This window comes from Tachypleus tridentatus, chromosome 7 (genome assembly GCF_004210375.1).
Source record: "Tachypleus tridentatus isolate NWPU-2018 chromosome 7, ASM421037v1, whole genome shotgun sequence".
Lineage (NCBI taxonomy): Eukaryota > Metazoa > Arthropoda > Merostomata > Xiphosura > Limulidae > Tachypleus > Tachypleus tridentatus.
In genome coordinates, this window is record NC_134831.1 from 183,343,910 (window position 1) to 183,369,663 (window position 25,754).

General features: G+C 35.3%; 1 protein-coding gene across 7 annotated transcripts in view; it reads left to right on the forward strand.

Annotated features, from left to right (window-relative positions):
- LOC143257432 (actin-binding LIM protein 3-like) overlaps window positions 1-25,754 on the forward strand; it is an 85,935-nt gene that overhangs the window by 25,843 nt on the left and 34,338 nt on the right. For 6 of the 7 annotated variants that reach the window (XM_076516097.1, XM_076516103.1, XM_076516100.1 and 3 more), the window contains exons 2-3: window positions 15,598-15,693; window positions 20,824-21,007. In XM_076516097.1, coding sequence (XP_076372212.1) covers window positions 15,598-15,693; window positions 20,824-21,007 — 280 coding nt within the window. The remainder of the gene's footprint in view (window positions 1-15,597; window positions 15,694-20,823; window positions 21,008-25,754) is intronic. The other variant, XM_076516102.1, reaches the window with a different exon arrangement.

Genomic DNA, 25,754 nt, shown 5'->3' on the forward strand with positions numbered 1-25,754 from the left:
ATGAATCGTTTTCGTTCCTAACTTCTTGGCGTTAGATGTTACAAACAACGCCTTTTACATGTGCGAAAATGAGATGTAAGTTGCGAAGAAAAAAGGACAGTAAAAAATCAGGTTAACGTCTGTGTTTTTCGAAGGAAAAATTGTATTCGTCGTAATTGGCCAGTCACGAACTAGTGGTTAACATAGTCGGGCTGTGAGTTTGAAAATTCGTGGCTCTCGACCCTTTGCTGAATAATAAAAATAAAAAAATAAATAAAAAACGCGCTCGTGAGTTTATTGGTTCCATAAAATGTTGCAGGATCAGTAATATTCCACTCTGTTAATTCTTAATTGAAAAGAGGGATGAAGTACATGTTATTTGTGTAGAGAAGGACGTTTCATCACAGTATTTCGAACTTGGAGTGTGGATTTCTGGATCCACAACGTGGCCCTGCAAAAAATCAGGAACTGTTTTAGAACCTTTTTCTTTAGAACGTAGTAGAATTATGGAAAACACAAAAGCATGCTACTTAATAATGTAGTATTTAGTAATTATAACAAAAGCTCTATTGACACTTTTCTTGAAATCGGCATTGCTGTTTTTAAATAATAAACTTTAGAATTAGTAATATGCGTTTAGAATAGGGCAAGTTTAAGTTGATCTGTTTGTTGTAACATTTATTGCCATCTACTTCTGGTGGTGTCAGTGAGTTAATAAAACTAAGCGAAAGTTACCCTTAGTGGTTAAAACGGTCGTGGATTTGTCGTTACATTTTTTGGTAGTATCTGGAAAGGTATGATTGATCCCCTAACACGAACCTATCCTGTTAAAAAAATGTATATATTAATGGAAAATTAGATGTGATGGTACTTGTAATTAGATAGTCTGTACATTTTTTATTTTATTTAAGTTCAGTGAGCTTAGTTATTTATTCGTTGTAAACTCTAATCCAACTATTTGAAAACCACCTTCTCTTACCCCCCTTCCCAACCTGTTTTGTCTTATAAAAGAAATTATTCTACATACCGCCCCTTTCTCCTTGGCACGTTTATCATGTGAAAAAAAAACCTGTTTAACTATAAAACTTGAGTATCCTCCTGATCAGGTGACACGTTAACCTAGTAGTGACGGCTTTTCTTTGTGTGAGAACTGAAAACTTTCAAAAGCTTCGTTAAACTTGGGCTTCATAAATAAGGTGGAAATTGACAGAAAGATGGCTCCCCCTTGGTTTGTAACTGTACAGTGTCACGTGTAATTTATGTTGTTAACAAGTTATTTCCCCGAAAGGGGGCCCAAAGCTGCCTGGAAGTGGTCACCCGTTTTAAACATTCGTACCACCATCAGAAGTGTGTTGTCTGTCCGTCAGTATACACTGAAATGACGTCACGTAAAGGACGCTTAACGTTGGAATTTGTACTGTCGTAACATCAGTCAGACGTGCGCATGCCTTGATCCAAGGGAAGAATTACGCAATCTATAGGCTACAACACAACAGTAAATAAAAACTTCAAAAGGAAAACATTCAGGGATGTGATGGAAGTCCATCTAGTGTGTGTCGCTTGATCGTTATTGGTATAGATTGTCGCGATATTCACGTTTGCTTTATAGTGTTGATTTAATAGGTTAAACCATGCATCTGATTACGTTTTGAACATTTAAAGCTCTAACACTGTTTTTTTCTTTTTAATTCCACTGAGTAACTTTATAGTTTGAATTTTCAAACCTAAAATAATTACTCTGCGTAGCTGGTATTCATTTAGCAGTTGGTGTAGTGCAAGGTCACAGAATTGCAGCCTTTTATATAAACTGTGAACTTTACAAAACTAGCATGATTTGGTTAAATATTTAATAAAGTTTAATTATGGCTTGGCCACGTGGTTAGGGCGCTCGACTCGCATTCTGAGGATCACAGGATTGAATCGCTGTCACACCAAACATGATCGCTCTTTCAGTCATGGGGCGTTATAATGTGATAGTCAGTCCAACTGTTCGCTGTAAAAGAGTAGCCCAAGAGTTGGCGGTGGGTGGTGATGACTAGCTGCCTTCACTACGCTAAATTGAGGACCACTAGCGCAGATAGTCTGTGTCCAGCTTTGCGCGAAACTTAGAAACAAATAAACTCTTGTCTCCCGCAAGTAAGGTTTCGGGTGCCAGTAAATCTGTCATCACTTGAACAAAAGTGACAGAGCCAGAATCAAGCATATGAAGTACTGAGATGAAACAAGGGCAGTTATTAAAAAAAAACAAAAAAAAAACTTCTAAAACCTGTGATACTGTCTTTTAAGATATTTAGTTAATTGAGATTCTGCTAAATCTTAGGTTTTAGTTCCTATAAAGAGAAGAAGAAAAAACGATTGTTTTTACTGAAGTTATTCAAACTTTATTAAATTAGCTAAGGTATGTTTAGGCTCTTGTACATTAGAAAAGATGGTTTTAAAGTGTTGTAATTCTGGTGAGATATGGGGTTTTCAGGTTTTTGTACACCATAGAAGGTGTGGTATTCAAGTGTTGTCATTTTACTAAAGGGGTACTCAGGTTCATGTCCACTGCAAGAGATGGTATCCAGACATTAATTTCGGTGAGATGGTGGTGCAAGATTTTCGTCCCCCAGAGAGAGGGTACTTATTCTATTTCTGTAAGATAGAAAGTGTTCCGGATATATTTTCATCGAGACACGGTTGTTCGTTTTTGTGTCCAGTTAATACGCGTGTGTTTGTTAAACATGTTGTCCAGTTATAACTTCTGTCACCAAGCTACCCAAAAAAACCATCTACGTTTTGTCCATCGAACCTTGGATTTGATTGTTCTAAGACCACATGTTTTTCGTTGATGCAAAACGAGAAAGTTCTTGACTGAACATAGTTTTTGTATATTTGAAACCTTATGTCGGTTGCATTTTCAAGTTTGAAATAAATTGAGAAATGTTTACTTAATTAATTTATCCTGTTAATTTGTTCGTGTGTCTAGATATTCAAGGAAATTGAATACGAACATTCTGGTATTGTTCAACTTATCTAACTTTTTCTTTGCCAATGATGTTATTACCGTCTCAAGGCCCGTAATTCAAACTTAAAAAAGGCATCGTAATTACGCTTGTGCAATAATAATAAAGAAGCGAGGGGTGATAGCAGAAAATATTAAGTCATTTATTTGATTAATTTCTGTGTATGTTTTTAGACTTGACGCATGCGTTGTATCGTGACATCGCTCAAGCAATGAACTCGTTTTTCTAAGTCTGTTATTTGTATCTGTCACACTGAAAATTCCCATACGAGCACACGTGCCACTTGTTTTCAAGGGCCTATAACGATTTAAAACCCTTCAATGTCGTTTTTTCGGGTTGTTTGCGTACGTGCCTATTTATGGGTAATTTCGTTGGCGGGAGAGAGGAGGTAATGAAAGCAATGGGTTGTTAGCAAACTCAACAAAGAATGTTTTAAGTCGGAGAACTCCCCAATACAAAGTATTTTTCCGAAACTTTCTTATTTAAGCTAAACAAATAATAAATTGCTGATAGTTTGTTGGATGTGTCATAACATCATTCCGGCTTATCCAAAAGTGAAAAATATTTTTTTCCGCAAGGGAAAAAGGTAATAAAAACGGCAAAAAACAAAAACAAACTGAGAAATAAAAACCCAATAGTTGTATCAACGTTTAGTTTTGTTATCCTTGTATTAAAATCGAAGTTCATTCGTAATTATTTTCTAATCCATTATTTGACAATAGTCTGTGTGTGTCCGCTTATGACTAGCGAACCTCTGGACTGATTGTCACGAAATCCGGCATATACCGTTAGGGTATCCTGTAGAGTGACGTGCAGTGGCCAGCTTTCTCATATTCCACCCGAAGATATCTCCTTTGTGTTCCCTTGCGTTGAACGAGTGAATCGACTAATATATATTTATCATTATGTTAAGAAAACATCTCTTGTGTTTTAGGTTTTACAAAAATATTTGCATATTTTCATACGATCATCAGTTTAAGGACATTAACAAAATTAGGTGGGAGGACTGGACTATTCACATGTTTTAGGTGCTGAAGTAAATTACGTTATGTTTATCATAATTTCTAGATTTCGTTACTCCAGGGGAGAAGTTATGGGAACAGTGGACAGGGATGGAGATCTGAAATTTTATTTAGGTTTTTATTTGAAAAAAAAAAAGTTGGAACGATATTTAGACTCCTCCGGTAGGGTAATATTAATATTAAACTTCCAAACAACCTCAGATCAAATGTTTTTTTTGCTTACGTAATTAATCTTGTCATATAGAGAAGAGCTGGAAACGCCCTGTTTTAACATTTGTGCAGTTAAAAGTTAATTGAATCGGCGGGTCACAAAGACGTTCACCTCCCCACAGTGACATTTGAAAGACTTCGAATTCAGTAGATTTGTTTGTTTGTTTGGAAATTTCGCACAAAGCTACTCGAGGGCTATCTGTGCTAGCCGTCCCTAATTTAGCAGTGTAAGACTAGAGGGAAGGCAGCTAGTCATCACCACCCACCGCCAACTCTTGGGCTACTCTTTTACCAACGAATAGTGGGATTGACCGTCACATTATACACCCCCACGGCTGGGAGGGCGAGCATGTTTAGCGCGACGCGGGCGCGAACCCGCGACCCTCGGATTACGAGTCGCACGCCTTACGCGCTAGCCCATGCCGGGCCAAATTCAGTAGAAACATTCAACTAAAGAGGGTGTCATGTTTGAAAGGCTTTCTTGATACTTATAACTTCCTATAGCACAAACGTATTTTCTTTTTGTGGTTCGATGACTTTGAAAAGTACCTTTTATTTGGAGTTTTAGCTAAGATTTAGTATCTTTATTCTCTAGGAGAAAAACAAACTTTTAACACAAGAAATGTGAATATTGGTGCAACAGATGATGGTAAGTTTCGTGTTTAGTTCTATTAACAACAAATGTTGTGTAGACCGTCCATACAACGTGAAACAGACTTTCTAATATGATCGTGTGTGTGTGTGTGTAACTGATGATCTGTTACACTTATCTTTACTGTTATTCAGCATGTTGTAGATTGATAAGAAATGGAAATAGCCGTGCAGTTGATTTAATCCAAACAACTTAAATATAGTTACGAGTTTTTATTTTTGGGTCTTGTTGAGTTATTTCCTTGATTTCACTGCAAAGACGCCTAACTCGTGAAAATGGCGTGATTGCATAATTGTTGTTTTTAAGTGTTTCAATAATGTTTTATAAAATGTTTATTAATCATATTTGTCGTAATACATTACTAGCAGGTCTGTTATACTTTAACACTGCATTATTTATTTGGTTCTAGTTCTTTTTGAAGAATAAATATGCAAAATATAATCTCAACTGTATCTTACTGCAGACGACGCGTTAGCTCAATCCAGAGCTCATCAGGCTGGCTGGGACACAAATGTTTGTGGTTGCAACGTTATTGAAGTCGTTTGTTGCAATAACAGGTGTCATGATGTGAACACCTTTTCCAAGCTCTCGAATAGTAAAAGGCTACCGAATGGAGCTTTGTAACTCATTTCTTTCCTTGTTTCTTCAAGCTGACGAGAACCTTGTTAGGTCTGTTTTGTATTTTTGATTTCAGAAACGACCTCTACCTGAAAAAAATTCCAGCGACGCTCTTTACTACGTGCGTGTAAAGAAAATAAAAATAAATAGCAGAAGTAATTGTTATCAGAGAACAGTCTGAACAATAACAAAGAAAAATGATCGCAATAAAAGCATAAATGTGCTTACTTGAAAATTATACCAAAAAGAATCCTTACAGGATTTGTGGTAATAGAAGGGCAAATTTCTCAAATTAGCATTTCTAAAGTTTTAACTGAATTTGTTTGTGATTAACAGGTCGTAAATACAAGAACCACTTACGCAATGCTGCTTTTATCCTCACAGAAATGAGACTTGAAATTTGGTAGAGTTACACAAGCAGCTTGTAACGTCCACTGCATTGTGTAAGCTTGTGAGAGTGGATACCTAGTCTCCTGACGTCATTTTTTTATTATGACGTAAATGTCCGAGAAACTAAGTGTCAAACGCTGTGGAAGGTCGACGTTGTTCTCTGCTTGTTAATAAAATTGTTAATACCCATACCAGCTGTTCTTAGATACATTTTTATTTCAAGTGGGTTTCTCGTCACCAAGAAGCAATGCATTCATTAGCCACAATCTTGAAACACAGAAATACTTTAACCCTTCTTCCCAAAATGTTGAGCACACACTGCAACCAAAATTAATTTTCAGCATATAATGCAATTTATGGTAAACGTCAAACGGAGATATTAAAACTTTTTTCCAACTTTAGAATAACATGGACAAAACAAAAGATGCAGTCTGAACTAATGAATATTTTCTGAAGTAATTATCGAGTGTAGCTACTAGTTTGGCTGCCAATTTCGAGTTAATAATTTTATGTCGCACACTTGGTCTTTTTTTAGGCCGCACTGTGTTTGCACACCTATAAGGTGTTTTTTATTAGATATCGTAACATTTTGTAAATACACACTAATAAACTACAACAAGTAAGAAAGTGACGCTCGATAGTAACCCATATTAGCTTCAGAATAGCAACCCTGTAACTCAGAACTGACTTTTTTACAGAACTAAACAGGTTCTTTAAAATATGTGGTGGTAGATTTCCTCTCTGAAACAGTTAACTTTATTTATAGCATTGCCGAGGAAACCAAGTTAACAGTTTCTTGTCATTACAAGTATGCACTTGACACAGTCGTATCAGTTGTCACTAGTTATGCTAATTGCTTAAGCTAACAACATGTAGCATTGAATGCTCTTTAACCAGGAAAATTTCATAACATTTAGCAAATTTTTCTGTATAGAATTTGGCAATGAATAATAACCTTCAACCAGTATGATTATTTCGAAAACGTGAGCAAGAAACTCCTAATCTAATTTGCTTGGCTAACCAACATTTGTATCTGAATGACAAAAAAAAAGTCCACTGTTACTCTTAGGTGTAGGCATGAAGGTGTAGTAAATATTTCTGACCGATAGCTCGCGTGAGGTTTTTTGTGTGGGCGTACGTATGTGTTCTGGTTAAATGAGTGGTTTTAGTTGAATTACTTTGCACGTATGATGTAGACGAAATGAATCATCTAGTATATTGTAAAGATCTATCAGTGAACTAAATTTGAAAAAGTCAGGTTTTTCTATTAATAGAAATACGAAATATAAAGTCTGGAATTTTTATTTTTTTTATTCGCACCAGAAGTACAGAAACTAAGTGATTGCTTCGAAATTTATGTAAAGTAAGGATCCAGTAGCGTATATTCAATGCAAATATGTGACAGTATGTATCACCGCAGTCTGAGATATAGAAAGTGGAAAATCGCTGGATTATCATTCCTGTTAATGACACACGGTGTTGTACCCTGCAGGCTGTTTTGGCCGCACAACACGCTACCGTGTTTCTTTGTAGCCCTTTATCATAATGTAAATAAAGTTAGGTTTTTGACCACTACATTGCTAATGATAGTTTATGTGAGAACACACGAGGGCGTATTTAAACGTGTTTCTTTAGTCCTAACAAAAAAAAACAAAGGAAGGGGAGAGGGATTGAAGGTTTATCACCGACTTAAACGTAATTTTAAGTTACGATTGTATCTTCTATATAAAAATAAGCAATTATTTGACAAGTTTTTTTTTTACTATGTAATTTACTTTGAAACCTTATCTTGAAATAATCATAAGACTAGAGTAAAAAACTGTGTATAATTACGTCACGATTTTGAGGTGAAAGACCAATGAAAGAGTTATAAGCACTTTTTTCAACCCCTTCCTTACCATAGGGGATGTGTGCATGGAACTTTCGTTCTATATTTCTATTCCCGGGGTCTTACGGGCATATACTAAGGAGTTTTCAAATGGTAGGGCTTACAGGGAGGGCATTTCTTCATCCAAATATGCCAGAAATCGGTTCGAGGTAAATTTTGTATTCCCCAAATTGTTTGTGTGTGGTTTTTGGAAATGCCAATTTCCTGGTCGCGATGGTATTAAACCCCAGTAGTATTAAGTTTATCACCAACCAAGAGTTATTTGATAACTTTTGCTTTTCTATGATGTGTTTATTTTCTGTTGAATGCTATTTGTTGTAATGTGTACATACAAAATAAATAAAATATTGCAAGAGAAACCGATATTAAAATTATCGTGTTTGTTTTGAGAATAATAATAATAAAAAGTGCTTGTTTGTGTTGCATTCCGCAAGAAATTTCAGTTGAAGAAATAGAACGGTTATTTCATGATAACGAGAAACACTTGGAAGTAAAAATGTATTCTCAAGACTGCTGGTATGGGTATTAGCACTTTAAAATAATTTTTTCTGTATTTAATTAAAGTGCTAACACTCATACCAACCGTCTTAAGAATACATTAGAACGGTTATTTGTACAGTAGCTTACCTCATCAGTAATTGTTAGTTTCGTTGCTTGACGTTTAGCTGGATGTTTGTTTTGAATTTTGTGCAAAGCTATTCAAGGGCTATCTGCACTAGCTGTTTGTAATTTAGCAGTGCAAGACTAGTCATCACCACCCACCGCCAACTCTTGGGCTACTCTTTTTACCAACGAATAATGTGATTGACTGTAACATTATAATATCCCCACGGCTGAAAGGGCGAGCATGTTTGTTGTGACGGGGATTCGAATCCGCGATCCTCGGATTACGAGTTAAACGTCTTAACCCACCTGGCCATGCCGGGCCCTGTTTGTTTTGTCATCCGCATAAATTAAAATAGTAATATTTAAAGTGAACAGATAGACGACGTTGACAATTTGTCGGCTTTATACAGTGGTGTAGCTCTGGGGGAGCAGGGGGATAATCATTCTCCTTGGAGAGTTGTAGTAAGTGCACGAGTGTTGTTTAAAGATCTATGACGCATATTTTATATACCTAGTATATGAATAATTTCAAACCTTTCGACCCCTCTCCCCGGATAATTTCATTGTTAATTTGATAACATTTATATTTATATCACGAATGCGTAACTTATCATAATTTAATGAAACATAAATACAGTTGGGTTCGTACAATTAACTGAAACATTTACCGTATATTTGTATACTTCACTGTTATCAAATGCCTTGCATTTACTAGATCAAGTTGTTAGGTTTAACTCGTGTTCATTTTTGGGTTCTACTTTTTTCTTGTTCGTTTTTCTACAGATAGGTTTTAGCTAATTTCACAACGTTCGTAGCAACTGTCTAGTTTTTTCTCTCTTATTTAAACATATCCTCACCACTTTGAACGTATTTCTTGTAAAAGAAACTATTATTATTTTTGCACAATATCTTTAGACCCTCTGATCTTGATTTAAACAGGCGTTATATATCAGTAAACAGCTGGGTGTGAAGACTGGTTAGACAGAATTTTTAGCTGGTGATATTTAGGTATCAAGCCAGCATTTTTATTCTAGCCGCGACTTCGCGGTGCGTAGATTGCTCTGAATTTTACAAGCACAAACTTTTGACTAATAGCTCCGTCATCTCTTGATCGCTTTAAGACCAAATTACAGTTTTGGACTCGAAGTCAAGCCCTTCGACTGACCTATTGGACCAGGCTCAATGTCTTGTAGGTTAATTTAATCGGATCCCGCCTAAAATAATTTCAGTTTGAGGGTATGCCGGTAAAAGACCCACATGAGAAATAAAATGGAATCGGGTGTTACGATACCCTTCGCTTAGTGTTGCTGGCGCACATAAATATAGCTAATAAAACTGAAAAAAAAGTATTACTGATGAACTTACTCTAATCCTGCATAAAATAATTTCAAGTGTTGGGATTATTGGTTCTTTTTTTTTTTTTTTAGAATTAGATGACTTATCTCTGTCGGACACATCTAACATTTTGTATGATTTTCAATATTAATTTGGCTTTCTTTCACATTTTTTAAAAGGCTATTCGCCAGTCGTTTATTTTTAAACTTGTTTAAAACTGAACATCTTAATGTTTGTTTAATCCAGCTGTTTTTCTCTTAAAACATATAACGTTTTTTTTCCTCGAACTATTATTGCAATGTGATTTTTGTCTATTTGTAGCTGTATTAATGAGACGAATAAAATATATATATTTTTTAAATTTCAATAAAAGTACTATATTTTTGTTGATACAGCCTTAAAATTATGTAAAGCTAATGTTAAGTGAACGACAACAGTGTTATGTGAATGGTTTAAGCCTTGCAGCCAAACAGTTTTTATAGGACCCCAGAAACTAACTTATTAGGTAAGTTTTGAACTTAAATACAAAACACATATTACTTAATTTTATTCAATATTCTGTTGCGAATCTGCTGCCATCTTCAGGGAAGTATCGAAAAGGGCTGTTTGTAGTGGTACGGGGTAGGGATTCTTTTCCAGGTATAGTTAGGAAAGGTAAGGAATGTTAAAACTTACATTTATAACAATGATTAAACAACATAATCATGTTAAACTAAACCTATAGGCTCTTGCACAAATATAGTTACGACACTTTGCAAAATTACTGGTTTAGACTCGTAGGGTTTGACAAAATACAGTTTGAAAGACGGCACCGTTTTCAATAGCCTTCCATCCTGTGTACAATTTTTCTTTGTTTAGTGAAAAAACTATAGGATTAGAAGTCAAATGTATTTATTTAATACAGCATAGGGAAAGTTTTAACAGTAGTTAGCAAGTGACTACCATGTCTATTCAGAAATTTCTGTGAAAGTTACGTTTTTTTATTTATTTAATTGATATAAAATCGTTTATTGTTATTTACTTTGAGTAATTTGGTTTTGTGTGTGCGATTTCTTGCTGGATTTCTTTTATTAGGAAATGGATATTTTCTTTCATTCTGTTTGGCAAATCTTCTAAAGCAGTGGTTCCCAACCTTTTTTATGCCCCGCACACCTCACAGTAATTTATTTAAGAATAAAGGTGAAGGTGGCCAAAACAAATGTTATCTCGCACCCTTTGTTGGGAATCACTGTTCTAAAGCATTGTACGCAAAGTGTGTTTTGGGGTCCACGGGTGAAGTAAGACCGGTAGATGGCGTACAGGGTCTTTTGCTCCACTGAAGTAGTCTGCAGATGAAAAAGCTGAGAGCAGTTATTCTAAAGTGGTCCTGCGTGGCCAAATATTAAAAGAAAATCTGGAAGTTACTACTTTGGTATGGAAAGCTTCTCGTGATTTTTGTGAAGAACATTGTTTTGAGTTAAGTGAACTTTTACAAAAGTAACAATAGCTTGAAGTGCACCTTGCCAGTGATTTGGCTGTTGTGAAATCGCGCTTATCAATTGTTTGTCTTTTGGATTTCACTCAAAGCTACACGATGGCTGTCTGCGCTACTTATCAATTGTTTGGTCTACTTTCAGTCGAACGTTTTCCAACGTTAAGATGCCTCCAGATGAGCTTTTGCTTTTTTGTATTAGCGATCTATAAGAGTTGGAAATTTTCCTTTTTTGTTTTTTGACGAAAAATTTAGCTGTGTCGAAAATCTTGCATCAGAAATGAGACACCGAATATCATGTAACCGAAAATTGAACCAGCTATTTATCTTGATTATCTTCTTCGTTGTTTAGTAACGTGCTGCAAAGTTCAATTTCTTCTCGTTTTTGGACAAGACAGATTTTAGCAGCTGTAATCGATCAACCACTCATATACTCGAGTCGATGTGGGGTCATTCATACTGATCATCCAAATCATTTTCGCATCGTTTTATCTTTGCAATTGTCCATTGTTATCAGCAGCTGTGGTTCCTCCAGTTTCTGAAATTATGTAGCAGGAAGTTGTATCAATTATGGTAGATCATCGGCAAGTTTGTGGGCTTATAACGCTAAGCAATTTGGGTTTTGATACTTGTGATGGGCATAGTCATGATAGTCGTCTGTGTAACAAACGACCTAATAAAAAGAGACAATAAAAATAAGAACTTAGAGAGCGTCTCTGGTGATTTTTTCTTTCATTTCTTCGATATTAAGCGCTAATAGATGATACTTTTCGTCAGCGGTATCTTACGTTCACTGTTTAACCACTTTTGAATGTCGCTGTTTTCACTTCTTTTAGCTGTCACCTTAAAACCGTAAAAAGTAATTTTGATAATGTATTTAATCTGTGCATTCCCTGTAAGAAGAAACAAACATGTTTATATAGTTCACACCCCTGTTATATACCACATGGCCTAGTTACATTTTTGATTTTTTTATACTACGCAATTCTTGAAGAGAAAAAAATTCTGTTGAAAGGGGGAGGGAAACCGAACGCTCAACTTTCACTTTCCCACTAGTTGTGCTTTCAGAGTTATCAACTAGGGAAAGCATAAATGGAGAAGTAATATTGCAAAGGTAAAGCAACTTTAGCAAATATATTTATTGGCTAAGATTATTTTAGTTTTTGCATGCCCTCACCTTCATTTTGCCGCTCACTCCGTTGTTTAATTTGTCTGTGTTATAATTTTAATATCCCATAAATGAGTGTAAAGGAAATATGCCGTAATATGCCTTTCATACTACGTCTGTCATATCCAGTGCTGATAAAACCTTTCTCCTAATACCACACACAGACGTTTTCATTAACAACTTATGGCGTGAGAAAAATTAGGTAAATGAAAGTGGGCTTTTATACTAAACTAGGTTTATGTGAGTAAATAAAGACAGCAGTATATGTTGACGTGATTTTGCTGTTAACAGATTAATTTGTTGTGATAGGTTTCCGAAAATCTCATAAAAAGGCTTAGGATTAGATATTATTCCGTGATGGTTAGTATTATCAATAAAAGTAATTGGAGCCAGTTTTTAGATTGATTCAAATACAAACGATGCGTAAGAAAGCCTCTCTGCACCTGACAGAAGTGCACAATAAAATCACGTTCATAACATCACAGGCTATTGTATCACGTATTGTTTGTTGCCCTAACCACACACACACACACACACACACACACACACACACACACACTGTATGAAGATAAAATACGAAGCTGTATTTACATGAAATGGCAATCATTTAGGGCTTGGTCATGTGTTTTTATTGTGTTGTCCACTGTAAATAATGTTTGTTGAAACAGTAGAGAGTGACAAATATAGTTTCATCATACTTGTATATCCACCTTTAGAATCAGTGTAATTCTTTTTTTTTCTTCATTATATTTACGATAAGAATATGTTTGTAACAACTGCAGTTTTTTTATTCTCTATGTAAATTTGGAACATTATTTTGAAAGGCTGGGAGAACTGCTAGAGTCAGACAAAAGTTATCCAAAGAATAAAGTACCACACTTATGTTTATTTCAAAGAATATTGCCTTACCAGAGTTCCCACTAAGTTAATACATTGGCAAAAAGCAAGTTAATCCAAAAACTGATCCAGCAGCAAAGTCCACACACTGTGGTCATCTATCCCTCAAACTGATCATGTTAATCTGTTAGATAAGTAGAGATTATTATCAATTGTCTCTCCTATAAAAAAAAACACAAACAGGAAATCATGTTTTTAATATAAATACCAGGGTAGATGTGTGTGCATGCCTGTGCTTGATATGTGTAGAAATAGTCTTAAAACAATTGAACACAACTTAATCATTAAACCTTATTAAAACCTGTTGACTGTTTTAGTAAAGTACCCAGCACACCAGACCAGAGCATTACAGTTCATTGAACTTGCATGCATCACCTACACTGGTTTTATTCATTGCCTGTCCATTCAGAATCACTGAGATGTAAAAGTGCTTTAGTTGTTCTGACAGAAAAGCAAAGAAATAAGTAAGATTTCCTGTTTTGTTACAAAAGAGTATCAAACTTGTAAAAAGTTGGCACTTGTTCAACTTTAACATTTAAAGTGAAATTTAAGCACTGCTCAGCTACAAATATTTGCATGAATTAAAATTGATGGTTTAAAAATGTTTGTTATAATTGTCCAGTAATAATTTTGATTTGCAATATACAAACAAATGAACAGAAATAGTAGCTAAGACATAGGGTTGAGCATAGTTTAAAAGTAATAGTATCTTGTTGGAAGGTTTAAGCTAATGTAACAATGAAAACTTTGCTACAATTGTGTAATTCAATAAATGCTGTTCCACAGGGTTGTACCAATGCCTTGATGGTGCTCTGTAGTGTTCCCTGTAAGCTACATGGCTGCACAGCAAATAATCAGATCACAGCATTTAGTTATTCTAGATGTGCACGTCCTCACTAATGGTGAGGAGTCTCATCATGTTGATGGTCTTGATGACCCTAGCAGTCAGAAGACCTAAAGCCCAAATAACCAACTGATAGAATTGTGAAGTGGCCTAATGATTCAGTTGTAATTCTACAAAATATTCTCCACTCTAAAAAAAAAAAAAAGGTGGTGCACATCTTCCATATATTGCTTTGATACTGGTGCACATGAAAAAATTAATTCTGCACATGCATTGAAAAAAGTTGCAGGGAATGTTGGTTGATGCTCAATGTAACAAATTTAGCATCCTCCAACCTACCCCCCCAAATATTATTCTAAATAATTATAATATATAACCTATTTTAATCATTACAAAATAATCTTTGTCCCATCTGCAAGGGCTGCCCTAAAGCAGGCAGGTAGCCATTAGTTTACTTAGTTAGGCAACTGGCAGTTGATACCCTGGACAAATGCACCACTTGCACTACCAAGGGTATGACCCTGTTGTGAAGACTAACCCTTTTTTTTCTTATTTATTTACATCAGATTTTGTGTATTAACTACATATTGTCCAATGTGGTGCCAGTATCTGGATTGTCATTTAGCAAATTAAAATTTATCTTCTGTATAAAAAAAAAAACAAAAAAACACAACCTACAGATGTCTAGAAAAATTAAAAGTTTCTTTCATCATTATTTTCTGGTGAGGGTTCATATGCTGAAACTGCATTTCTGTGGTAGCTCACCATTACATATGGAATAAATGTATATGTAATATCCATCTGCATGCATGTGTGACATACCAATAACTTCACAGCAGCATTCTTCTAAGCACCTTAATAAAGTATAATTAAGTTTGTTTGATTTTATTATGTGACATTAGCACTCAGACATTCTATCCAAAATAAGCTGTTTTCTTTGGTGGTAGTTTCTTAAACTTTTTATCTGTTGATGTGCTACTAAGTTTCTTATTGTTTTTATATTAATTATTGTGATATTACTGCTGAAAACATTGGTGTTATCACTGAGTAATGGGTTATACTTATTCACATTCATAAGTGTTTTTATTACTAAACTTTTCTGTAAGGTCACTCTTGGGTTAGGTCTTTATGAAATGTTTAATAATTCCAATTGCTGTCAATTCTACACATGTATATTATTCTAAAAAAAAAAAAGTCCCCTCTTTAACAATTACCTGTGGCATTCCAAGTTACTTCAGTCTGCAAATTACCAGGAAAGAAAAAATAAAGATTGTTGTATGCATCTGTGTTTATTACACAGAAACTTGCAAATAATTCATGATGTGCAGTTATAGTTTAGTGGTAGTTTGTACTGCATCATCTTGCAATATGTTTGTCAACTTAAAAGTCATTTTAAAATAATTGTTACTAACAGTTACTTCCTTGTCATCTTATTAATAATCATTAAATTAATTTGGCTGTTATTTTAAGTACAGCATATTGAAATCATTTTTCTCATGCTTTCTTCTGTAGGTAAAATAAACTGTGAAACCTGTAAAAAGAAATGTACTGGCAATGCTCTTCGTGTTCAGGACAAATACTTCCATGAAGAATGTTTCAAATGTACAGGTAACATTTTTACATATTGCTGTTTTCTTGGTAGATTTGCTATAAAAATAGTATTAAAATATTACTGATGATTATTCTGTATAAAGGCATATTAGGAGAGAGTATTCAAGGACTGGAAGTTGTTATTGATAGGAGGTATCAGTACCACATTCAGTTATTTGTAGATGGATACATCACTATAACTACCTGTTTCAGTTCTTGTTAGTGTACATGGATGGATGGATGTATCACTACAGCTACGGGTAGTTCTTGATAGTGTATGTGGATGGATGCATCACCACTACAGCTACGGGTAGTTCTTGATAGTGTATGTGGATGGATGCATCACCACTACAGCTACGGGTAGTTCTTGATAGTGTACGTGGATGGATGCATCACCACTACAGCTGCTGGTCATTCTTGATGGCGTACCTGGATTGGATGCATCACTGCTGCAGCTGCTGGTCCTTCTTGATGGTGTATGTGGATCAGGGGTTCCCAACCTTTTGGCACTCGCGACCCCTTACCTAAAAGTTTGAAACCCATGTGACCCCCTACTTAGGGCTTACTATCAGCAGCTTAATTTTTCTTTTATTTTCTGTGAAGGAGAGGGAAAGAAACATCTAAAAAAAATATTAAAAAATTCTGTAATTATTTATTAGCAAATTAAATCACATTGGTCCAACCTGAATTCACAAAAAGAACATATATTTCTTAAAATAATATTAACATAGGTTTGAACAGCTATCCAACCCAGCTAGTGAGATGCCTGATGTTGCATTTCAGCAGCAAGCTTTGACATTCGTGGTCAAGCATTTGTTAGAGCCAGTCTCAGTCATCTCCAACATCCAATCTGTTCTTATTCTTTGTTTTTATATTGACAAGAGTAGAAAATCCTGCCTCACACAAGTAGGTAGAAGCAAATGGAACAAGGACACGTAAAGCTATCATGCTATCAGGACCTCACTGATCTAGCAAAACCACAGACAAGGGAACGGGCTTGGAGAAATCAGAAATGTGAGGCTTAAGATAGTTCTGGATGTTTTGCACCAGAACTGAGTCACGGATTTCACCTTGAAGAGATCATGAGCTGAAGAGTCGTTCCTTAGATCCAGAAATTCATCTTGGATATCATCTGGGATGCTGGATACATCAAGTTCAGTACAAATGGTTTCCTTACCAGGGCCTCCTGTTCCTGTGATAGCTCAGGGAAGTAACGCTCGACTTCCTTTTCTAGAGACTGAAGAAGTTCGGTAATCTCATCCTTGAGGAACTGATTCAGTTGGATCTGAGACTCATCCATCACTCCACAAAGTTTTTCAAACATAGCGATGTTTCCAAGATTGGTTTTCCGACGCCAGTTCTGCAGTTTGGAAACAAATGCCCAAAGACTACCTTGAAAAAGGAGAACATGTGTTTCCCTTCCTTGAAGCTTCAAATTGAGCTTGTTCAGCTGGTCAAAAATGTCGGCTAGGTACGCAACCCTTTTATTTCATGCTTCATCTTTGAAGTGAGCTACAAGATCTTTCCTTTCTTGAGTCTCCAGGAATAGCTTTATTTCATCTTTCATTTCAAAGACACGATTAATAACGTTTCCTTTCGACAACCAACGTACTGCTGTGTAGAAGAGAAGGACTTTGTGGTCAGCATTCATGACTTTGCATAGTTCTTTGAATAGGCGAGTGTTGAGTGCTTCAGCCTTCACATAATTTATAATTTTGATTACAGATTCAAGCACTTCCTGCAGAGAGGCAGGGAGAGTCTTACTGGCGGGAGCATATCGGTGAATCATGCAGTGGATGCTCTTTGCTTGAGGTGCTAGCTTCTTCACTCTCGACTGGAATCCTGATTTCGATCCCAGCATAGCCGGTGCCCCAACCATACAAACCCCACACACGTTTTCCCATTGAAGATCTTCGTCTTGAAAAAAAAGTTAACTTTTTCCATGACATCATCAGCTTTTGTTGTGGTTTCAAGTGCACTGCAGAATAAGAATTTGTCTTTGATGTCACCTGAATTAATGTATCTCACGAAGACAAGCAACTGAGAACATGAACTTACATCTGTTGACTTGTCGAGCTGAAAGGAGAACAAAGGGGAACCCTTGATTTCAGTCAAAACCTGTTCCTTCACATCCATAGACATTTTAGAAATGAGCCTCTGTATAGTATTATTTGACAGGGATACTTGCTGCATCTTCTTTGCACTGGCTTCTCCAAGAATAAGATTTACTGCTTTCATCATGCATGGTTTAAGAAGTGTTTCTCCAATCGTGTGAGGCTTTTTTTGTTTAGCAATTTCGAATGCAATCTCATATGAAGCTTCCTCTACGGCTACACTCTGCTGCTGAAACGACCCACTTCTATCGATTCTTTGGCTTTTAAGACACCGTTCATGCCGTTTGAAGAAATCCAAACCCTTCTTTGCGTGTTCTGGATGTTTCAAAACACACTGTGGTTTCTCGATGGCGTTGTTGGTGAGCACAGTGGTGAAGCCAATGTTGAGGTAGCATTCTGAGTATCTGCGCCATTTAGCCATGGACACAACTCACCTCTACTGCTTACTTATCTTCTTGTTAAAATAAAATAAAAATGTTGAATAATGAACGCTTTGGCAACTGTAGATCTTACACTGACTACTTGTGGGGGGTGCAGGTAGAGTAATGATGGGAGGGAAGGGAGCATGGCTAGTTGCGCGATTCGTCATCCACCAATCAGCAACGGACATGTGACTCACGTGTCAACAGCGAACACACACACACACACACACTTAATCACAGCTAAACAGACACACAAGCATACGTACATGAGCGTGCACTCACATACTTGCTACTCACTAGTACACACATACATACAGTTGCAGACACTTACACATTCACTCACAGGCATGCATACATACACCCATAATATCACCTAATGACATTGAACTAACGTAGCACACGTTTTTCTTTGCACTGAAACAAAAAAAATGTAAGAGCATAAAAATGTAATTGATGAAATAAAATTAATGTTATCCCAAGCTACTTCTAACAAGGCTTTGCGACCCCAGGGGGTCACGACCCACCGGTTGGGAACCCCTGATGTGGATGGATGTATAACTAATTGTTGAGTTAGATGAACCTATAAGGTATATGGGTATTAAAAATATTTGTATAGATTATGCTATCAATAAAATGTCACATTTCCTAATTTTTGGGAAGTTTACACTACACTGGTTATTTTGAAATTATAGTGCTTTTTGGTATTTGATGTTTACAACATAATTGTAAGTTTTGTAATGTTTGATACTTGTATGTAATAAGTTTAAAACTGCTTTTCTTGTACTTGTGATATTATCAGTGAAGTGAAAAGTGGTGCTTTTCTGGTATCTGTAAAGTGTTGCTGTTTTGTTACTTGTGATGCTTATGGCACAATTGTAGTGTGAAAGTGTTGTGTTTAGTATTTATGGTATTGACGTGTAAAGATAGTGAACTTGATTTTTGCAAGTTTCCAAAACGTTCTCTTAATCCCTGTTGATTGGAAATGGCTTAAGATAGTGGAATCAAAATGATTCACTACGTATGCAAAACGTGTGCTAATTTATATTGTTATAGGTACATGGTATGACTTGTGAATAATTAAGTCACTTACTGTAAATTTAAACTTTCCTTTTATTGAGCTTAAATTTAATAAACATTATGGGAATCAACACCTAAACAAGTTATTGAAAGTAAAAATTGGTGGAGAAAATTACATTTCATTCAGGGACAATTAAAATAGGAGATTCAAAGTAGCCATACATTTTTTTTTATTCCTTCTAAATAATAATAATAATAATAATAAAAAAATGCTGTAAAACATGCAAAACATTTAAGTAGATGGCAGAAAGAAAATTGAATGACTGAAATCACATATCTAAACAAACAGTTAAAAATGAAGAAAAAGGATAAAATTAACAGTTGCAAATGAAAAAAGACAAAAGGGGAGGAAAGTTTTAGTTCATCAGAAGTTTACTTTCTTTTCTCGGTTTAATTTTCTTTGTATAGTTGAACTAGAAGTACCAATTTTCTGGTTTAATCCTGTTTACCTTACTTAACCTTCACTCACTTTCAGGTCAGTTTTGCTTCTCATTATTTCCATCTCATAATATTTTTTCTATTGTAACACTGTTGCATTGTTTTATAAAATAACTGTAGGAGTTATAGCATATATTGTTAATAGGTTGAATGTAAAATAATGGAACTTATTCTTTACATCATATTGTCATGCTGTCAACAAACCTACAGGAGAGGGATGAACCACAACTATGTTTATGTACAGAAAACTGTTACAGCCACTGTTTGTTGTTGTATCTAAACCTATAATTGATATTACAGTACTTATCACCAGTTCAGCACTACATTGAAGTGATCATTTTCTTCCAGTTTTGAGTACTGGTGCCAGATTCTATAAAGGTCCAAAAGAGGTCTCCTTTGCTTTTGGATACACTTGAATTAGGTGAATGTAAATTAGTAAAAGTTACCTAAACCTGAAAGTGAGTTTTGGTATTCATAACAAATTATTTTCAAATTGCATTTTAGACTAGAACCATGAAAAACTTTCATAAAGGGATATGATGTGTGTTGAAATTGGAGAAGGTTAAATACATTTAACAGCCATAGTTCAATGATGATCTGGTGTATGCTGTTTATTTGTATGTTCATTGTTAGCTTTTACATTCATAAGTATTTGCTGGTTGATTGGCATCTCTCTTTTGCATGCACATGCATGCACACACATAATTCCACAGTATCTGTTTAATGTTATTATCATACACGGTATTTTTTTTGTGTTTTACTACAGAAATATTTTTTACCTGAAATAAAAGCTCATGAGAATATACATATAATCACTGCAAGGTTGTTTAAAGAAAATTGTCTTTATTCAGTAGTGTATGTTATTACATTATAATAATTATATGTTTAGGAATGGAGTAAATGGAAGTCATTTTATAATGTATAGTGTGGAAAAAAGTTTTATTATATTAATAATAGCAGCTTTTTGGTAAGCTTTATCCAATTATTTATAGTAAAAAACAGTTTTTATCTTACTTTATTTTAGACAATTAAGATAATTTCTCAGTGTACAGCATTAAAACAAAATTTTCTTTTTATGCTCTGTATTACAACTGTAGTGTGTTCTACATCACTGGCATCTGGTGGGTTTTTCTTGAAAGATGGCAGCTACTACTGTACTAATGATTACCAGAAAGCCTTTGGAACCAAATGTGCATCATGTGGAGACTATGTAGAAGGAGAGGTGGTTTCAGCACTTGGCAATACTTACCACCAGGATTGTTTTTTTTGTGGAAGATGCAGGTGAAACAGAACATAATTCATGTATATCATACACATGTTTGTTTAAAGCTATGTATTTTCACTTATTCAGCCAGTAGAAATGTTTTTAAAGGCTCAATTAAAGGATTGATACTGTTGTAGTTTTGTTTCTGGTAGTTAGTATTACAAATTTAAGAAAAAATACTGACTAATAAATTATAAATTTGGGGGAAAGTTTCTTGTATTATAATCTTATGATGCTGCTGAGGTATATGAAGACATTTGCTTAAGTTCTAACTGTTTTTAACCAGAGATCTAGATTTTGACATTAGCATGTCATGATGTGGAATAAGTAATTAAACCCTCCGTTACAGCTATGGCCTTCATTTGTTTGCATATCAGATCAGTGGATGTTTTTTCAGGTTAGGTGTTTTGTGTGTTGGTTTAGTATAAGGGCTCTCAAATGCATGTGGCTCCCAAGAACTTGGTGGACATCATGGCTGAGGACCCCCAGGCTAGTGGTTTAATAGAAGTTTCAAATACCAGCCACTCAGGTGTACCTTACTTTCATTGTAATTTATTCTTTGGTAATAAATGACAATTATAAACAATTTCATGTAGTATTTATTACCATAAATAAAATTATTATATGAAATGTTGCTTTTTTCAGTGTTAGGGAAGATTAAAAGGAAATGCATTTTTGTGTGCCAAGTCCCCACCCTGAAACTGTGTTGTAGCTCCCAGTCTTGAAAACAGTAATATGGAATATATGTCTGAGGCTCCTGTTTTTAATAGTTTGATTTATGCTTTGAATGAAAAAGCTGAGAGCGTAATTTTTTTCATTAACCGAAGGTTATTATTAAACTCTTAAGTGTTTTTTTTTTTATTTACTTCAGAGTTCTTGGATTAGAAAATCATTATTTAAATAATTGTATAACAACAAAGGGCTTTGCTTTAGTTTTATTGTATAAGCCATCAACAGTCATGAAGATAGTTGCTGTAGCATTGTACAAAGCTCATATTATTAAGATAAGAAGAAATCATGTTGTATTTTTCATTACATCATGTTAAACTTTATGGTGTGATAAATTCTACATGTCTAGTGTATTCAAAATTTAATCTGATAAAGTCTGTCTGTCTTGCTTGGTCATTCACTGAAGGTGACATGATCTTTGTGGGAATTGGTAATTAATTTCATTATTACCAAGCAAACATACTTGTCTCTAGTGGTGGGAAAAGTTTTAATTCTGATTAGATGTTTTCTCCTTTCAGAAAATTGTTCTTGTTTTGCACTGCATTTTTTTGTGTGCAAAATTTCATTACTTGTGTTAGTTTTCCACATTCTACTTCTGCATATCCACATGTAAATGAATATGCAGAAGCATTCAACCAACTGGAGCTCAATGCATCCCCTATTGTAACCAGCAGTACCTTGTTCACTTTTGAGCTCATTAATCACTTCTTGATTGGCAGTAATATCGTACAGATGTTCTGTTTTTTTGTTCATAAGTTTTGTCCTGGTTTTATGGCCCTCTGGACCCTCCAACATCTTTTTTTCTCCTTTCTTCTAATGTAGTGTGGGAATCCTTGCCATTTACCAGTTCCTAGCTGCTGGGGTGATGGATCATGGAGGCCTGTCTTCCCAAGTGATGCATCACACCACTCGGTTGAGAGTAGGGAAGTAGAATTCTGCAGGTGTCAATGGTGTATAGCACCTCCTCCTGAGAACCTGTTGTGTGCAGTTCTAGATACTACCAGGTTTTGGTTGTAACACTTTGCTGTATTAATGTATATCTATCTGACAGATTGCTTTTTCCCATCTTGGGATTCCTCCTTCCTTACCATTCTCCAAATGTACGTTCCTGGTGAATCTGGTGTTGGAGATGGCCTAGTCATGATTAGAATCAGGTGTCAGTGGCATGACTTCCTATCCACTGTAGACCTATGTACAATTCCAGATACTGCCATGTTTTGGTTGAAACACTCCACCATGTAACAACTATATATAATCTGTTGCAATTTGCTTTTCAGGCTGAGACATTTATCCCACTTACCATCCTCTAGATGTGGGTTCATGGGGGTTAGGTGTTGGTTGGTTAGATGGCTCATCTAAAAAAGTCTTCATTATAAGTTATGGCCAGCATCCCTCCTCCTATGGTAAACTGGATAAAAAAAAAAAAAAAGTCCATTGTCACCAGGTCCCTCTTCCTCCTGTCTGCTGGATGTCAGTTCCCAACTAATCTGATGTTGGTTGGAACTGAATACATGTTTTTCTCCTCTTACCACAGTCTGGAAGAAATGCACCCAATGCCACCAGCTTTTGGACTGGAGATGTCATCCCACTGGGGCTTTCCTCCATCCTATCATCTGCTGGATTTTAGTTCATGATGGTTCAAAGTGTTGGTTGGGTTGGAAATGCATACAAGTGGAGATGGATTTTGGTATGGAAGCCTGTTTTCCCTACTAGTTTGTTTTGAAGTGAAGGTGATTTTCTGCCTACCATGGAACAGTTGTGCTATTCCAGGTTCTCTCAGATGTTGGGTGAAGTCTACCTACCACTGCTGTTTGTTGTGTTCTGGCCACTTAACATCCAGGGATCCATTAATCAATAATATATATATATATTATGGGATTACTTTATGTTTATGACAATTATAATGAAGTGAGTATACTTTGATCAGATGTGTTGATGTTTCCTGCTGAGGTGTAATTTTTTTTTCTGGTTACATGCCTCATGGTCTCCTTTTGGGAATTTTGTACAGCAGGATTTTTTTTTTTTTTTTTTCACTGGCCATCTACCAGTTCAGTATAGGATTTTAGCTATTTCATGAGTGGATGGAAAATAACATCTTGGAAGTTAAGATTTTCTTAAACTGAAAATGTATTTTTAATAAATACTTGTCTCCTCTCACTTTTTTCACCCAGACACTTCTGGTGATGTGTTGTAGGTCTTCTGACTAATTTTGAGGTGATTAATTAGTGGAAATGTGGAAATGGTGCTGGTTATAACAGGGGTTGTGTTGCACTCCTGTTGGCAGAAAGCTGCTTCATAACCATTAACATGTGAATATGTAGAAGAGGGAGATGGAAGGCTAGTAGCAAGCATTGAAAATTTATATTGATAGAAAGCAGTACTAATTGAGGAATGTTTTTGTGAGCAGAGGCAAGTATTTATCAAACACATTTTCAGTTTAGGAACATATTATTATTGATCCAGCAAAAATACTTATCTTCAATGATAGAAACAATTTAAGTTTATCTATCAATATAAATTATTTCATGGAGGTCAAAAGGTTAATTGTATTGCACTCTGTTTCATGTAGAGCCAAATCTCTGAATTGCTTATGTCACCCACCACAAAAAAGTAATTCTTGAACATTTCACTCATGCTAAAAGTTGTTCAACAATAAAATATGGTAAATGTACATTTTTATTCTTTAGTGTACCTTGCATTTTGTAATGTAGTTAATTCTTAATTTAGTATAGAATATCCTGATTATGAAATTTTGACATCATTGTTATTCACACATGTTCTCCTCTCCTTTAAAAAGTGAATGTTCAGCTCTGCCTGCCTGTGTAACCCTTCAAACAGGAGATAGATAATTACTTAGATAGAAACTGGGGTTCACTATATATATGTTTGTTATAACCAAAAACAAACCAAAACAAAATAAATTAAACAAGAAATACTGCACTAATTAAAAAGATCCAGAGTGCAAATTATAATGTGGGATTATAAAATGTACCCAAGGTTTTGGGGGTGACTGAAGAAGTAGGATACACATTGCAGTGGGATACACTATCTACCAGTCTTAACCTCTATTTGCCAGGCTTGCATAAAGAAATAAAATAAAGGAATAGCAATAGGTATAGAAATTAGAAGAGCGAGGTGTGGGTTCTGAAGCCCACAACGTCTCATATCTAAATCACTGTTCACTGCCTGCAGACAGTTATGGGAATGTGTGATGAGCAAGAGAGAAACAATTTATGTACATGCCTGTTGATGTGATCATATTGTAGTATAATATTTGTTCTTTCTGGGCAAGACTGTCTGTATTATGATACACTTAGATGAAACTAAGAGAGTTGAATGTTTTTTTTGTGTGTGTGTGTGTGTTGTGTGTGAGCAAGAGGAGAAACAATTTATGTACATGCCTGTTGATGTGATCATATTGTAATATAATATTTGTTCTTTCTGGGCAAGACTGTCTGTATTATGATACACTTAGATGAAACTAAGAGAGTTGAATGTTTTTGTGTGTGTACAGTGAGTGTGTATTATATGGATTCCGGTAGTAATTATTGGAATTAATTGAAATATGTATGTTTTATGTGTGGGTGCATACGTAGATGTGTGTCACTAGTTTTAACTTGTTCATTGTTAAGGACCCTCTAACCAACAAAGTGATTGACCCACAAGTAGTTAGGTGCATAAATAATTTTGAAATTTGCTTCAAAAGCGGATAGGACCAAGGGAAATGATTTAGGAAATGAGCAAGAGGAGAAACAATTTATGTACATGCCTGTTGATGTGATCATATTGTAATATAATATTTGTTCTTTCTGAGCAAGACTGTCTGTATTATGATACACTTAGATGAAACTAAGAGAGTTGAATGTTTTTGTTGTGTGTGTACAGTGAGTGTGTATTATATGGATCCCGGTAGTAATTATTGGAATTAATTGAAATATGTATGTTTTATGTGTGGGTGCATACGTAATATGTGTCACTAGTTTTAACTTGTTTATTGTTAAGGACCCTCTAACCAACAAAGTGATTGACCCACAA